The following is an 18,224-nucleotide window of genomic DNA, read 5'->3' as shown; positions in this document are numbered from 1 at the left end:
AACCACTACACCACCATGCCGCCCCAAAATGGCAGCAATTTAAAAAAAAAAGTCAACAAAACACAATTGCAGATGGTCTATGTTTTCATTAAATGACATGATTAAAGCTGGGTTTTCTCCTTTTGCAATAGTCATTCCAATTAAACATGGCAATGGATCTCTAAGATCTGATAAGTGTTGGCACAATGATTGATTGTACTCACCAGAGTAACCATGGCTTAAATGCTTATTGTTTTGTCAAATCGTCTGAAATGCGAGCGTATCAACTTTTTCTTGCAATATTTGAGTTTTTTTCTGAAATTCATGTTTCCTTTACTTATTTACATAATTTCAAAGTGCGCATTAAGCGGCTTATTGGAAGGCCCACCTATTTATGATACAAAATTGTTTTTTTTTTTTTTTTTTTTTTTTCATACACCATTAATTTTTTTTTCTACTGAAACCACACAAACTTCAATGGAGGACTTGAAAGAAGCATAAATTACAGACTTCATACTTCCCACATCGCATCATATATATAATGCTACAGTTGCATGCATGCACTTACACTACGTTCAGACTGCAACCTGAAACGACCCATATCCGATTTGTTGTGAAATCCGATTTTTTTGTTAGGCCGTTCACATTACCAATTATATGAGACTTGTATGCGATCTCCAATATGAACGGAAAACGACCCAAAAGTGTCCCGCATGCGCAAATTGACACGTAATAAGCACATCTACGTAATACGTAAACCAAAAAAAAGCGCACTCTTCATGTTTAATGATTTCTTTTTTGTTTGTTTGTTTGTTTAATTATCTGGTTAGTGTTAAAGTGTGAGGTCTCGTGTGTGTTTTTGTTTCTGAACTGAAATGAAAACGTGTAGCCTGGTAACAAGGGTTGACTCCTAAATGTCTCTCTAATTTCTATATAAGTGCACTACATGTTACTAGGAAGTAATGGATTTTTAAACTCTATATAGTGCACTCGAGCTTCAGTAGGCAGTCATTTGGGATACGGCCGCTGTATTACCAAACTCTTAATTCAGGCTTAATAATTTGCACATATTTATTTCGTCATATTAATAAACTTTTTCTACATTTTTATAAATATTTATTTAGATTGTTTATAGCCAGCTGAATTCTGCAACTTCTCTCAGCGCTGGCTCAAGGTGCATAAACACCAGTGCAGTTTGCTATGGAGATGAGGCGAGACCTGGCGATGTGGTTTTTGTGGCGGCGGCGGAACTCGCACAATAATCTGATTAATGTGGGCAGCAGATTAATGAGACCGAAGGTGTCAAATTACTGGAAATTTCCAGAACAATCTTATAATCTTGTAATACAGGATGGTTTAAGTTATAAACCAGTTATAGAAACTGTTTTATTTAATCAGGCTAACAGATCAACATCCAGGTCCCTACCAAATCCACCACCATTTTTACCATATTAACATGCCATTGTTGTGTGTTATGCCTGATGTAAAGACACTCGTCTCTGCGAGCCTACCACACAGATTTAATACTTGTCATTTTTAGGGCATACCTAACAACATGTGTTTTCTTTCTCTCTCTCCCCCCCCCCCCAATCTGTCCCTCTGAGTTACATGTTGGTCCTGGGATTGAGATGCTGGCCTCTTCTGCCCCTCGGACCTGCTTGATCCATCCTGGTGCCCTGTGTCGGAGTTTTATCGCACCGCTCCTGTGAAGGACGGCCCCATGAGGACAGTTGAAAATCACACCTGGAGGACGCTCTGGACTCTTACAGTAATGCTTTTATGGCTGAGGACTACAGTTGTCTTGCTAACTTTAGGACTGCAGTTATCATGAACAGTTTTGCACTCAAGTTTCCATCAATGAAGAGTTATAACATCAACGAAACTGTCCTCATGTTAAAACTGTTAATGTTATAGTCATGCTGTCTGTTGTTGCCCAAATGAGGATGGGTTCCCTTTTGAGTCTGGTTCCTCTCGAGGTTTCTTCCTCATGTCGTCTGAGGGAGTTTTTCCTTGCCACCGTCGCCACAGGCTTGCTCATTGGGGATAGATTAGGGATAGATTAGGGATAAATTAGCTCATGTTTTAAGTCGTTCAAATTCTGTAAAGCTGCTTTGCGACAATGTTTATTGTTAAAAGCGCTATACAAATAAACTTGACTTGACCATTAGCTTGATCAATTCTATAAAAGTCTATTTAAATTCTGAAAACTGTATAAATGTTGTTGTTTTCCACCAAAGAGGCGGGATTAGCCAACGCAGAATAGTGACGTTTGTCTCTTGTTGATGACGTGTAGGTCGCATGAATGCGACCTGTCCGGTCAGACTGCAGTCGCATGTGAAAATATCGGATATGCATCGGATTTAGGACCACATATCCAAGCGGCCTGGGTTGCATGTGAAAAAATCAGATCTGTGTCGTTCAGATTGTCAATAACAAATTGGATACAGGTCGCATATGGGCAAAAAAATCGGATATGGGTCGTTTCAGGGTGCAGTCTGAACGTAGTCTTAGAGAAAACAAATGTGTTACAGTTGTGCCAGCTCTCCTCTAAAAACTTCATCCTGGTCAGGGACACAGTGGATCTGGAGACTGTCCCAGGAACAGAACAATGAAATTGGAATACACACTGGATGTGACACCAGTACGCACATTCACACACTGGAAAACCCTGAAGAAACCCACTTATACATGGGAAGAAACTCCAGACAGACAGCAACCTGAGCTCGGGATCGAACTGGAGGTCCTGAAGCTGCGAGGTGTCAATGATACCCGATGCACAGCAGTGCTATTTACTTTCAAAATATAAATCTATATTAATATCCTGAAATCTGAAAAATTATTTTCTCCTGTAGCTGAAATGAAAAGCTTGGTTCAGCTTATCCAGAACCAAACCAGAGCCAAACCTCGAAGCTCTTGTGCATACGCTGTATAATTTTGCAGTGGAAAATAAGGTTAAAATTAGACAAAATAGAAAGCCTGTTAGCAGTGATGCAGACATGCGTCAGCAATACAAAAGGTACCATTCGAATAAATTAGGATTGTTATAAGAATTATAACAAATACAATATATATCGTCTAAAGGCATAAATATATGAAGGAAGAGCACAAATTGACATTGAGGATGGCTTTCATTTAAAAAAAATCCAATAGAGAAAGACCAGCAGGGCAAATTTGACGACTTGACCAGCTCCATTTTGAATAGTGTATTAGAAATTAAATTAAATTCATTGATTGCAGATTTGATGCTGGCAACAAACACAACAGGACATGGAGGGTAATGATTCTACCACACAGCTCCAGGGTCTGGAGTTCGATCCTGAGCTGTGGATCGATCGTGACCCTAACCAGGATAAAGCAGCTCCTAAAAAAAATTTTTTTTTTAAATCAACGACTGAACGGGGTGGCACGGTGGTGTAGTGGTTAGCGCTGTCACCTCACAGCAAGAAGGTCCGGGTTCGAGCCCTGTGGCCGACGAGGGCTTTTCTGTGTGGAGTTTGCATGTTGTCCACGTGGGTTTCCTCTGGGTGCTCCGGTTTCCCCCCACAGTCCAAAGACATGCAGGTTAGGTTAACTGGTGACTCTAAATTGATCGTAGGTGTGAATGTGAGTGTGAATGGTTGTCTTTGTCTATGTGCCAGCCCTGTGATGGCCTGGCGACTTGTCCAGGGTGTACCCCACCTTTCGCCCGTAGTCAGCTGGGATAGGCTCCAGCTTGCCTGCGACCCTGTGGAACAAGATAAAGCGGCTAGAGATAATGAGATGAGATGAACGAATGAACCAAAGAGACCAGGAAGCACTAGTGTTTTAGTTTCAGGGCTGAAGACCATGGGATTACCAGGCTGACCATGAAATAACCCTCATGCATGATCACTCTCATGCAAGATCCTCCTTCAGGTCCTCTCACTGTTGTATCTTTCACAATCATGCAACCAGACATACACTTGTTATTGCAGTTCTGGACTTCCTACAAAGCTACATCATGCATTTATTCATATTCCATCCTCGTGTCTTTTCAGGTTTAACATACATTGATATTGATACACTGACGCTGGACCACTGCGTTTTATTTTAAAAGTATTGTTTCAAAGTATCTTAAAGCTTTTGTAGAATATGAATTGCTCTGGATTGGTGTATACATTAAGGCTTACAAAAGTGTCTATGTGCAAAGTCTGAAATTATTGACAAATTCTGTCCCTACAATAAGAATCCATTTCTGTCCTCCAAGGTACAATATACTCACTTAACCTCTTCAATGCCCTTGGACGAGTCACGTACGTCATGAAATCTTTTACCGCTGTGCCTTATGACGGAAAAATGCTTTAGGCATTGACTAATTCGTATGTGCCACTGTGAAGTAAAAGTAATGTGCCATGTAAGGTACATAAAAGGAGGTGTTTATGATGAGTAGCGTACGTCATAAGGCACAGCAGTAAAAGATTTCATGACGTACGTGACTCGTCCAAGGGCATTGAAGGGGTTAATGTACCTCCTAGGGGTCATTATTGGACCTCAAGGTACCTTCATGTGTACCTTTTTAGGGCCAAAAAGTTACATACATGTTCCTAAGCAGTATACACTTACCGGCCACTTTAACAGGAACTTGTTCTTGCTTCTAAGACTCCTGTTCTTGGCTGCAGGACTGGAACTCAAAGTGTTCTTCTGCTGTTGCATGCTGAGATGCTTTTCTGCTCACCACGGTTGTAAAGAGTTGCTATGAGTTACTATATCCTTCCTGGGGGAAAAAACTGCTTGAACCAATCTGGCCGTTTTCCTCTGAGCTCTCTTCTCAACAAGGTGCTTGTTTCCACCCACAGAACTGTCGCTTGCTCACTCAGTGTTTTTTGTTTTTCGCGCCATTCTGTGTAAACTCTAGAGACTGTTGTTTGTGTGTGAAAACCCCAGGAGATAAGCAGTTTCTGAAACACTCAAACCAACATCCGTGCCACAGTGAAAGTCAGTCACACTTCACTGTGAGATCACAATTTTTCACATTCTGATGTTTGAACATTAACCAAGGCTCTCGATTTGTATCTGCATGATTTGATGCCGTCAACGGATCGGCTGATTAGAGAACGGTATAAAACAGAACAGCAGGTGGATGGGCGTATAAAGGGTACAAGCCTGGCAGTACTATACCCCTAAATGTACAATAATGTACTTTATTTTCTGAGAGTGTAGCATTAACACATCAAAATCCTACTTTAATATTTAGTTATTTGTTACGTACTGAATTATTCTACAATGAGTAACTAGACTGAAATAGGAAAGGCTCCGAGGAGTGTAATTCATGCTGAGGAATTTTAAAAGGTTTCTAATAACTGTCCCTGACTGAACTTTGGTCTTTCTGATTAAACACACTAAAATACAGGCTTTGTTTCCCCAAACCTTTCCATTTAACCACCTTGCACTGCACTCATACAGATCAGACTTGGTGTGCAATTTGGTCAAGATACCGTAGAAACCTGTTTGGATTTGAACTGATGATGGATTTTTCAGTCTGTCTTTTTTCTCTTCTGCACCGATAGTCAGGATTCATCCGGATTACTCGAGGCTAGATTAAAGTGTATTTTGCATTAGTACTTTACTAAATGAGTGGGTTCTCCACATGACTGTTTATTTCCTTTTATTACTTGACCATTAAAAGAAATTCTATCAGAAAAATCCTATTTTAACCCCTTAAACCCAGTACTGAATGTTCATATTTACATTTCTCACTTTCAGAACTACATACGTTTAAAGTTTCATAGTTACTGAATCCATTGTACGAGTAATTATTACCTCGCCCAGGACGGAGTCCATCAGGGGGTGAGGTATTGTTTTCGGTCGGCTTTCTTTCTTTCTTTCTTTCTTTCTTTCTTTCTTTCTTTCTTTCTTTGTTTTTTCTTTGTTAACGATATTATGGGAAAACAGCTGGACCAATCTTCATGAAACTTTCAGGATAGCTGGGCATTGGTCTCAAATAGAACCTCCGACATTTTGAGGGTCATCCGATTAAGGTCAGCAAAAAGATCAAAATTGTTTTTGTTGTGGCTACTGCTTCATATAGAGGCGCTAGCCACTACGTCATCCTGCTGTAAGAATGTAACAATCGCACACTGTGCATACACGTGTTCTGATTAAAATGGCCGGTGAGCGTATACAATTCGGTTCACCATTCGAAATAAATAGGCTAGATTAAAGAAATCGCTTTCAGACATGTTTATGCTTATTACAGAGGGAAAGTGCATTCCACTGAGCTCTAGCGCCGGGCCATTTCCAGGAAATAAGAGTTTGGGTCATGGCGACAGCGTGTGTGTGTCAGCCTTGGTTCGGAGGTTTGAGTTTCGAAAACTGTAAGAGGTAAGAGTACAACCCCGATTCCAAAAAAGTTGGGACAAAGTACAAATTGTAAATAAAAACGGAATGCAATAATTTACAAATCTCAAAAACTGACATTGTATTCACAATAGAACATAGACAACATATATCAAATGTCGAAAGTGAGACATTTTGAAATTTCATGCCAAATATTGGCTCATTTGAAATTTCATGACAGCAACACATCTCAAAAAAGTTGGGACAGGGGCAATAAGAGGCTGGAAAAGTTAAAGGTACAAAAAAGGAACAGCTGGAGGACCAAATTGCAACTCATTAGGTCAATTGGCAATAGGTCATTAACATGACTGGGTATAAAAAGAGCATCTTGGAGTGGCAGCGGCTCTCAGAAGTAAAGATGGGAAGAGGATCACCAATCCCCCTAATTCTGCGCCGACAAATAGTGGAGCAATATCAGAAAGGAGTTCGACAGTGTAAAATTGCAAAGAGTTTGAACATATCATCATCTACAGTGCATAATATCATCAAAAGATTCAGAGAATCTGGAAGAATCTCTGTGCGTAAGGGTCAAGGCCGGAAAACCATACTGGGTGCCCGTGATCTTCGGGCCCTTAGACGCCACTGCATCACATACAGGCATGCTTCTGTATTGGAAATCACAAAATGGGCTCAGGAATATTTCCAGAGAACATTATCTGTGAACACAATTCACCGTGCCATCCGCCGTTGCCAGCTAAAACTCTATAGTTCAAAGAAGAAGCCGTATCTAAACATGATCCAGAAGCGCAGACGTCTTCTCTGGGCCAAGGCTCATTTAAAATGGACTGTGGCAAAGTGGAAAACTGTTCTGTGGTCAGACGAATCAAAATTTGAAGTTCTTTATGGAAATCAGGGACGCAGTGTCATTCGGACTGAAGGGGAGAAGGACGACCCAAGTTGTTATCAGCGCTCAGTTCAGAAGCCTGCATCTCTGATGGTATGGGGTTGCATTAGTGCGTGTGGCATGGGCAGCTTACACATCTGGAAAGACACCATCAATGCTGAAAGGTATATCCAGGTTCTAGAGCAACATATGCTCCCATCCAGACAACGTCTCTTTCAGGGAAGACCTTGCATTTTCCAACATGACAATGCCAAACCACACACTGCATCAATTACAGCATCATGGCTGCGTAGAAGAAGGGTCCGGGTACTGAACTGGCCAGCCTGCAGCCTTACAGACTGTTGTAAAGAGAAAAGGGGATGTCTCACAGTGGTAAACATGGCCTTGTCCCAACTTTTTTGAAATGTGTTGTCATGAAATTTAAAATCACCTAATTTTTCTCTTTAAATGATACATTTCCTCAGTTTAAACATTTGCCATGTCATCTATGTTCTATTCTGAATAAAATACGGAATTTTGAAACTTCCACATCATTGCATTCCGTTTTTATTTACAATTTGTACTTTGTCCCAACTTTTTTGGAATCGGGGTTGTAGAATAATATAAAAGTACAGACACTTGGTATATTTTACTTCTGTGATTTTTAAATTGTTCATTTTTGGATTACGCTTCATTTTTGTGGCTACTGCCTCATAGAGTGAGTATATATATATATATATATATATATATATATATATATATATATATATATATATATGCGCTATATTTACTGTATTTTTATTATTATTCTCTCCACATTCACTGGATATGAGCAATCGCACACTCTGATTGGCTACTCTACTACTAGGCTATCAGCTCCTATACCATTAATAGAAAAAAAAAAAATGGCGGCACGCATCAAGTCAAATATATCACTTTATCATCAAGTATTTAAAAGAAACAGAAACAGCACAAAGAATATATAGATCCCCCCAATATCTCCTGTTCCACACTCCAGCCCAGTTGATGGCAGTAATGCACCTTTAAGTTGGTTTGCCAACCGCCAAAAAACCCTAAAAAAGAACAACAAAATGGCGGCGCGTGTTGCTAGACCAACTGAAGAAGAAATAAAAACTCTACTCGAAAACAAAACCCCAAAAAATACAAAAAAAACCCAACAAAATATGGAATGAAAGTATTTGATGGTAAGAATGTATCTGTTTTTTATTTTCAAGAATCATCATAGCAGCATTTTTCATAAATTGCTCCTGTCATTTCACCATTTTGTTTACATTCTAAGCGGAAATTATTTTGTCAGACGTTTTGTATATAGTTTTTATTTATCGAAATGGCAAAAAATAAAAATGCTCCGTTTCTCAAAATCCAGTGAATGTGGATAGAATAAAACAGTTATTCCAGTCAATCTCGTTGTACATGGCTTACAGCCAACTCGGTGCTACGCGCCTCATCGGCTATCAGCTCATGTACGACTAGATTTCATGGAATAACTGTTAAGTGTACATGTCTGAAAAACACGCAAATAAAAACCCATCACATGTCCAGGTTTATACTTTTATTAACATTTTTGATCAGAAGAAAATAAAAAATAAAAACAATATACATTTTGAACGCACTCCAAAATGGACTCGATTCAAAATTCCTTAAAAAAAAAAAAACACACACAGTCCACTTCTATTGCATTGCAGTTACCGCTTACTCCATTGCATCTCCGTATTTTGTGACTTTGGGAGCTGTAGGTGTGAGAAGCTCATCCTCTGAACAAGAAACAGAAAATTATATAGTTAAAGTTTGTGAAGAAATCATCTCATCTCATCATCTGTAGCCGCTTTATCCTGTTCTACAGGGTTGCAGGCAAGCTGGAGCCTATCCCAGCTGACTACGGGCGAAAGGCGGGGTACACCCTGGACAAGTCGCCAGGTCATCACAGGGCTGACACATAGACACAGACAACCATTCACACTCACATTCACACCTACGCTCAATTTAGAGTCACCAGTTAACCTAACCTGCATGTCTTTGGACTGTGGGGGAAACCGGAGCACCTGGAGGAAACCCACGCAGACACGGGAAGAACATGCAAACTCCACACAGAAAGGCCCTCGCCGGCCACGGGGCTCGAACCCAGACCTTCTTGCTGTGAGGCGACAGCGCTAACCACTACGCCACCGTGCCGCCCGTGAAGAAATCATTTCTAGAAAAACGGTAACGACTAAGACTTGTCAAAAAAAAAAAAACATGCATAGGTATAGAATCTCATTTATATCTCATCTCATTATCTCTAGCCGCTTTATCCTTCTACAGGGTCGCAGGCAAGCTGGAGCCTATCCCAGCTGACTACAGGCGAAAGGCGGGGTACACCCTGGACAAGTCGCCAGGTCATCACAGGGCTGACACATAGACACAGACAACCATTCACACTCACATTCACACCTACGGTCAATTTAGAGTCACCAGTTAACCTAAGCTGCATGTCTTTGGACTGTGGGGGAAACCGGAGCACCCGGAGGAAACCCACGCGGACACGGGGAGAACATGCAAACTCCACACAGAAAGGCCCTTGCCGGCCCCGGGGCTCGAACCCAGGACCTTCTTGCTGTGAGGCGACAGCGCTAACCACTACACCACCGTGCCACCCTCTCATTTATATATATATTTTTTAAAAAACACCATACAAATGAGTTGTGTATTCATGAACGGTGATGTCAAATCATGTCATTTTCACAAAGAGACATGAGCACTAAGTGTAGAGACATGATCTCAACCAAATCAAGTAAAGAACCAGAGAGTAAAAGAGATTTTGGTTGAAAATTATACAAAACGATGGCATGCTGTTCAGAGTCTCACTGGTTTTGTTTACAGGAACGTGTGTATAAATGAATACTTACTCAGTGGACTGGAATCAGGGACTTCTCCTTTTTCTAAGAAAACCCACAGCTCTGTGCATTTCATCGTCTCCCAGCGTGTTACTGTGTAGCTGAACACTGAGGAAGCCACTGCCAGAGAACGTTCCAGAAAAACGACAGCAATTTAGCATAGATAGAGTGGGATCCAACTGTGTGAGACCACAGTTTCCTTTCACAAAGCTTGGGATTTTTAAATTTGCGCTAGCAGCGTTAACGCAAATTGTTTTTCTCACGTAGAATCTTTCTACTTTATTATTATTATCATCATCATCATCATCCTAATGTTTTTAGGACGCTATTTCTCCCTCAGTTTTCAACCAGTCATCACCAAATTTCCCATGAAAAACACCTCTGGGCTGAATTAAGTTGCTATGACTTTTGGTGCTGATCTGGATCACCGAACCGGAATGATCCATGAAAAACGGGATTATTTCCTCACTAAGCGTCATTCTCTATCTCTTACTCTTTTGGATCTATAGGGTACAGTGAACAGACATCCCAGTTTGTAAGAGCTAGCGCTGTTTAGACTTCAGTCGCAGTCTTTATCTAGTTAATTTGCGCTGGCAGCAGTAGCGCAAATTGTTAGTCTCACTCAGGATCTCATCTCATCTCATTATCTCTAGCCACTTTATCCTGTTCTACAGGGTTGCAGGCAAGCTGGAGCCTATCCCAGCTGACTACGGGCGAAAGGCGGGGTACACCCTGGACAAGTCGCCAGGTCATCACAGGGCTGACACATAGACACAGACAACCATTCACACTCACATTCACACCTACGGTCAATTTAGAGTCACCAGTTAACCTAACCTGCATGTCTTTGGACTGTGGGGGAAACCGGAGCACCCAGAGGAAACCCACGCGGACACGGGGAGAACATGCAAACTCCGCACAGAAAGGCCTTCGCCGGCCACGGAGCTCGAACCCGGACCTTCTTGCTGTGAGGCGACAGTGCTAACCACTACACCACCATGCCGCCCTCACTCAGGATCTTTCTACTTTATTAATCATATTATTATTATTATCATCCTAACTTTTTTTAGGACGCTATTTCTCCCTCAGCTTTCAACCAATCATCACCAAATTTCCCATGAAGAATACGTCTGGGCCGAATTATGGTACTATGACTTTTGGTACTGATCTGGATCACCGAACCGGAATGATCCATGAAAAACGGGATTTTTTTTCAATCACTTATAACTGTCAATTTTCATGATTTTTTTCAAATCAGTTTTTTTGTAATTTTGTTCAGAACGGCAAGGCGCAACTTTTCCTTGACCTTCAATTGACGAAAGTCAGCTAGCGTAAATTACTGTGACTTTAGTTACAATCTCTATCTAGTTGTTTTTTTTAAACTGGAAATACTTTAGAATTTTGAATATTAAAAAAAAAAAATGTGGAACATGTTGACTATTCAATATCCAAGTTGTTGCACTATTTTCGGGCACAATTTAAATTGAAGCAAATTTGAGACATTGACCATGTTAACTCTTTTGTACAAAAGGTCAGATTTTTTATCTTATAAGGATAAAAGTAAAAAAAGTACTTCCTTTACGGTGAAGTACGTATTCAGATGACACGCCATTGGATTGGATCTAAACTACATCATCAGGCTCCAGTGCACACTGCCATTAAGACAAAACAGGGACATACGGACTATTAAGAAATTATGAAATTTGTACAAATATTTTGAAGATTCAAATATTTTTAATTCAAGTTCCTACTGATAAGATAATTTGTAATGAAAATTATTGTGATGAACTGAAAAAGAATGCTAAAAGGAAGCATTTTCACTCTCCGTGCTCTTAGACTTTTGAACTCTGCTGTGTAGTATATACAAGGTGATTTTTTTCCCCCTGTACATGGAAGAACAAGGTATTAACACACAACACGGAACAATAACTTACCTATAGATACTAGAAGGTTCCACTGGAGCGGATACTTCAGTCTTTTCTGTAGTGCTTGCTGTGCGAAGAACATGCTTATTGTACCTGGTTAAGAGATGGAAGCAAAGGAAAGGAAACGCAATCAAATCTCTAAACTGTTGTGTTTTTCACAGGTTATGAACAAATAATCAATCAAGTTGAATGGAGTCTTATTACTGCAACTACAAAATGAGTTGTAATGGGGGCAGTTTTCTTTTTTTTTTTTAAATCATGGTTTTCATAATAATCTTGGGAATTAAGCTAAGAGAGATGAGACTGAGATGGTATGAAAGCACAACTTTATTTTTTAAATAACACACACATGAGCAATGAGCACACACACATACCCAGAGCAGTGGGCAGCCATGCTAACAGCACCTGGGAGTTAGGTGCCTCACTCAAGGGCACCTCAGCCCAAGGCCGCCCCATATTAACCTAACCGCATGTCTTTGGATTGTTGGGGAAACCCACGCAGACACGGGGAGAACATGCAAACTCCACACAGAAAGGCCCTCGCCGGCCGCTGGGTTCGAACCCAGAACCTTCTTCCTGTGAGGCGACCGTGCTAACCACTACACCACTGTACCGCCCTGAGACTGAGATGGTACGGGCACATCCTGAGAAGAGATGCAGAGCATGTTGGAAGGAGAATGTTGAGGATGGAGCTGCCGGGCAAACGAAAACGAGGAAGGCCAAAGAGGAGATACATGGATGTGATGAGAGAGGACATGAAAGTGGCAGGTGTGGTAGAGAAGGATGCGGAAAACAAGGAACAATGGAGACGACAGATCCGCTGTGGCGACCCCCAATCAGGAGCAACCAAAAGAAGTAGTTTTCATAATAATATCACAATATCTGTTTTCAAAGAGGATGACATTAAATGCTGTATAACAACACCTCTCAAGGTAGGGTTCATTACACGTGCGTGATTTTTTTTTTTTTACAGCCGTGGAATTAAGAAATAACAAATAACATCATCTTCTGTCAGCGGAAAGTTCATCAATTAAAAAAAAATTTAACACAAAGCCAACATACTAGTGTATACATTTACATAATGAGCCTGATATACAGTGGTGCTTGAAAGTTTGTGAACCCTTTAGAATTTTCTATATTTCTGCATAAATATGACCTAAAACATCATCAGATTGTCACACAAGTCCTAAAAGTAGATAAAGAGAACCCAGTTAAACAAATAAGACAAAAATATTATACTTGGTCATTTATTTATTGAGGAAAATGATCCAATATTACATATCTGTGAGTGGCAAAAGTATGTGAACCTGTAGGATTAATAGTTAATTTGAAGGTGAAATTAGAGTCAGGTGTTTTCAATCAATGGGATGACAATCAGGTGTGAGTGGGCACCCTGTTTTATTTAAAGAACAGGGATCTATCAAAGTCTGATCTTCACAACACGTTTGTGGAAGTGTATAATAGTACGAACAAAGGAGATTTCTGAGGACCTCAGAAACAGCATTGTTGATGCTCATCAGGCTGGAAAAGGTTACAAAACAATCTCTAAAGAGTTTGGACTCCACCCATCCACAGTCAGACAGATTGTGTACAAATGCAGGAAATTCAAGACCATTGTTACCCTCCCCAGGAGTGGTCAACCAACAAAGCTCACTCCAAGAGCAAGGCGTGTAATAGTCGGCGAGGTCACAAAGGACCCCAGGGTAACTTCTAAGCAACTGAAGGCCTCTCTCACGTTGGTTAATGTTAATGTTCATGAGTCCACCATCAGGAGAACACTGAACAACAATGGTGTGCATGGCAGGCTTGCAAGGAGAAAGCCACTGCTCTCCAAAAAGAACATTGCTGCTCATCTGCAGTTTGCTAAATATCACGTGGACAAGCCAGACAGCTATTGGAAAAATGTTTTGTGAAGGATGAGACCAAAATAGAACATTTTGGTTGAAATGAGAAGCCTCGTGTTTGGAGAAAGGAAAACACTGCATTCCAGCATAAGAACCATATCCCATCTGTGAAACATGGTGGTGGTAGTATCATGGTTTGGGCTGTTTTGTTGCATCTGGGCCAGGACGGCTTGCCATCATTGATGGAACAATGAATTCTGAATTATACCAGTGAATTCTAAAGGAAAATGTCAGGACATCTGTCCATGAACTGAATCTCAAGAGAAGGCGGGTCATGCAGCAAGACAACGACCTTAAGCACACAAGTCGTTCTACCAAAGAATGGTTAAAGAAGAATAAAGTTAATGTTTTGGAATGGCCAAGTCAAAGTCCTGACCTTAATCCAATCGAAATGTTGTGGAAGGACCTGAAGCGAGCAGTTCATGTGAGGAAACCCACCAACATCCCAGAGTTGAAGCTGTTCTGTACGGAGGAACGGGCTAAAATTCCTCCAAGCCGGTGTGCAGGACTGATCAACAGTTACCGGAAACGTTTAGTTGCAGTTATTGCTGCACAAGGGGGTCACACCAGATACTGAAAGCAAAGGTTCACATACTTTTGCCACTCACAGATATGTAATATTGGATAATTTTCCTCAATAAATAAATGACCAAGTATAATATTTTTGTCTCATTTGTTTAACTGGGTTCTCTTTATCTACTTTTAGGACTTGTGTGAAAATCTGATGATGTTTTAGGTCATTTTTATGCAGAAATATAGAAAATTCTAAAGGGTTCACAAACTTTCAAGCACCACTGTACGATACAAATAGTAAAATAATCTACACTGAGAGGCTCCTTACAACTGACAGCCATGAAGTCCATAAAGTAAGGAATAAACCATTTGAGGGCATGTTGTTCTAAGAGAATAAATCAACGATGGGGTGATACGAGTTACTATTACAACCCAAATGTTGATTATTTTCCTATAATATAATGGTCGGAGGGCGGCATGATGTCTGATATACAATACAAATAGTAAAATAATTTACACTGAGAGGCTCCTTACAACTCTATCTATCTATTAAAGGTCCAGGCTGCTAAGTGTTTGGAAGCACTAAGTGGTTAGCACTGTCACCTCACGGCAAGAAGGTCCTGGGTTTGAGCCCAGCGGCTGACTAGGGCCTTTCTGTGTGGAGTTTGCATGGGTTTCCTCCAGGTGCTCCGGTTTCCCCTACAGTCCAAAGACATGCAGGTTAGGTTAACAACAACTTCTTTTGGCTGCTCCTGATTAGGGGTCGCCACAGCAGATCTGTCGTCTCCATTGTTCCCTGTCTTCTGCATCCTTCTCTACCACACCTGCCACTTTCATGTCCTCTCTCACCACATCCATGTATCTCCTCTTTGGCCTTCCTCGTTTTCGTTTGCCCGGCAGCTCCATCCTCAACATTCTCCTTCCAACATGCTCTGCATCTCTTCTCAGGATGTGCCCATACCATCTTTCTTAGCTTAATTCCCAAGCTCTCTACATGTGCTGTCCCTCTGATGTACTCGTTCCTTATCTAGTCCAACCTCGTCACTCCCATCGCAAACCTTAACATCCTCAACTCCGCCACCTCCAACTTTGCCTCCTGTCTCTTCGTTAAGGGTACGGTCTCCAATCCAAACATCACAGCCGGTCTCACTACGGTCATATTACATCTTACCTTTCACTTTTGCTGGGACTTTCCTATCACAAATGACTCCCGAAATCCTTCTCCAACTGCTCCACCCTGCCTGCACTCTCTTTCTCACCTCACTATCGCAGCCCCCATTTTCCTGCACAGTTGACCCCAGGTACTTGAATTCACCAACTTTCTTTACGTCTACTCCTTGCATCTTCACTACACTCTCATCCCCATTCTCATTGAAGCACATGTAGGTTAGGTTAACTGGTGGCTTCTTTGATTTAAAAGAAATAATAGTCTCAGGTACAATTAGTTGGAAATGAGCTGCAGGTTTTACTGAGCATCTTGCAGACCCAGCCACAATTTGGGGTTGTTTTTTTTTTTTTTCCAGTCTTATTTTTGCAGCAAAACTCAGCAGCCTTTATTTTTTATTTTTTCCATCTGAAAAGTGCAAGGAATTTGTCTTGGTGAGTACACAAATGTTTGACATGTAACATTCTAAAGCAGGGGTGTCCAAACTGATCCATAAAGGGCCATGTGGCTGCAGGTTTTCATTCCAGCCATGCAGCAGCACACCTGACTTGGCTTATTCAATCAACTGACACAAATCAAATCAAAGTCCTTCCCATGCCCAGTGCCTGGTATTCCTAGGCAGTCTCCCACTCAAGTACTAACCAGGCCCAACTCTGATATGGCGCATCGGGCGGCGCCGATCTCCGTTTCCGTAGCCCTCGGCCTCTCGCCTATTACATAGCTAGGGTTACAGTGGGGGGCTAGTCCTCTGGTAACCACGAGAGTTTGACTCCCCACTCACATCTGTATTGCAGCGTGCCTTGCCAGATGGTAGTAGGTACCATTTTTTGTGATGGTCTTTGGTATGATCCGACCGTGAATAGAACTCACGATCTCCTGATCGAGAGGCGGACATGCTACCACTAGGCCACTAGCCGGTAATCAACTGACACACCCACCCTTTAATCAAGGGTGGGTGTGGCTGCAAGTATTTGACTGTGTGAAGACAGTTCAGTTGATTGAATGAGCCAAGTCAGGTGTGCTGCTGCATGGCTGGAATGAAAACCTGCAGCCACACGGCCCTTTATGGATCAGTTTGGACACCCCTGCTCTAAAGAAACTAGACAAGCGCACGTACTATTAATGATATTCAAGAAAACAGACCTTTAACTCAAGGAAATTTAAAATAAGAATAGAATAATAGAATGGGCAAGGCGGTGGTGTAGTGGTTAGCACTGTCGCCTCACAGCAAGAAGGTCCTGGGTTGGAGCCCGGTGGCCGGCGAGGGCCTTTCTGTGCGGAGTTTGCATGTTCTCCCCGTGTCCACGTGGGTTTCCTCCGAGTGCTCTAGTTTCCCCCACAGTCCAAAGACATGCAGGTTAGGTTAACTGGTGACCCTAAATTGACCGTAGGTGTGAATGGGAGTGTGAATGGTTGTCTGTGTCTATGTGTCAGCCCTGTGATGACCTGGCGACTTGTCCAGGGTGTACCCCGCCTTTCGCCCGCAGTCAGCTGGGATAGGCTCCAGCTTGCCTGCGACCCTGTAGAACAGGATAAAGTGGCTACAGTTGATGGATGGATGGATAATGGTCGGAACTACTGTCCAAGCTGCTGGTGTAGACCAATCAGAATCAAGAACTCAACTGCATTGTGACATCACAATGCGACATCTTGTTTCAATCAGATATGTGGATTGGGCTCATGAAATAAACCTGAATTCCAGTAATAAAGAATGAATGTCAATGCATTTCATGTATATTATGTTGAAAACACTGTATAATTGCTCAGATACCAACCAACTATGAAGCTTCCTGTTCCTTTCATGAATGCACGAGACTGGCAGGCAGCATACTGCTGTAAACCCTGAGCAAAAGGATTAGGTAATCATTACGTCATTACATCATGCATTATTATGTTTTTTGAATGACGTGTTACAGAATAAAACTGCACCGGATGTTTCTCCACGAGCGCGTCATCGACCTTCCGGAGTCCGAGGTTGACCATTGAGTTTAGATTTATTCCTGAATTAAAACACTAACTTCACATATGAATAAAAGTACAGCCGGCAGCTGGTCTGAGTTTATTACTTCCTTACTTCCGGGTAAACAGCGAAGAAAACTGTATTATTTTCCTTTAGTTATGACAGCTGCGCCCTCTAGCGACGTGGAGTCGCTATTTCTCTACAGTTCATCATCATCTTCATATAAGGTGATGAAGAAACCCAGAGGTGGACAAAGTGCACAACTTCATTACTTACACTACCGTTCAAAAGATTGGGGTCACCCAGACAATTTTGTGTTTTCCATGAGAAGTCACACTTTTATTTACCACCATAAGTTGTAAAATGAATAGAAAATATAGTCGAGGGCGGCACAGTGGTGTAGTGGTTAGCGCTGTCGCCTCACAGCAAGAAGGTCCTGGGTTCGAGCCCCGGGGCCGGCGAGGGCCTTTCTGTGCGGAGTTTGCATGTTCTCCCCGTGTCCGCGTGGGTTTCCTCCGGGTGCTCCGGTTTCCCCCACAGTCCAAAGACATGCAGGTTAGGTTAACTGGTGACTCTAAATTGACCGTAGGTGTGAATGTGAGTGTGAATGGTTGTCTGTGTCTATGTGTCAGCCCTGTGATGACCTGGCGACTTGTCCAGGGTGTACCCCGCCTTTCGCCCGTAGTCAGCTGGGATAGGCTCCAGCT

The 18,224-nt window shown here is 41.8% G+C and overlaps 1 protein-coding gene across 1 annotated transcript; it reads right to left on the bottom strand.

Moving 5' to 3' along the window:
• Positions 1-8,714: 8,714 nt before the first annotated feature.
• tmem141 (transmembrane protein 141) lies at positions 8,715-17,632 on the bottom strand. Its single transcript, XM_060913121.1, has 5 exons — positions 17,487-17,632; positions 17,333-17,399; positions 11,985-12,068; positions 10,063-10,170; positions 8,715-8,931 (listed from the first exon to the last, which is right to left on the bottom strand). Exons 1-5 carry the CDS (start codon positions 17,538-17,540, stop codon positions 8,870-8,872), a joined length of 375 nt encoding a protein of 124 aa, XP_060769104.1. The 5' UTR covers positions 17,541-17,632; the 3' UTR covers positions 8,715-8,869.
• Between the last annotated feature and the right edge of the window lie 592 nt (positions 17,633-18,224).

Source organism: Neoarius graeffei, chromosome 28, assembly GCF_027579695.1.
Source record: "Neoarius graeffei isolate fNeoGra1 chromosome 28, fNeoGra1.pri, whole genome shotgun sequence".
Lineage (NCBI taxonomy): Eukaryota > Metazoa > Chordata > Actinopteri > Siluriformes > Ariidae > Neoarius > Neoarius graeffei.
The sequence above is the reverse complement of the archived record's forward strand: the minus strand, read 5'-3'. Positions and strand labels throughout refer to the sequence as shown.

Coding starts and splice junctions, on each gene's coding strand:
- tmem141 (XM_060913121.1), bottom strand. CDS start 17,540: ATGGTCAACCTCGGACTCCGGAAGGTCGATGACGCGCTCGTGGAGAAA. Junction 17,400..17,486: donor CGCTCGTGGAGAAACATCCG/GTGCAGTTTTAT, acceptor CCTTTTGCTCAG/GGTTTACAGCAGTATGCTGC. Junction 8,932..10,062: donor CCCTGATTCCAGTCCACTGA/GTAAGTATTCAT, acceptor TTTCTTGTTCAG/AGGATGAGCTTCTCACACCT.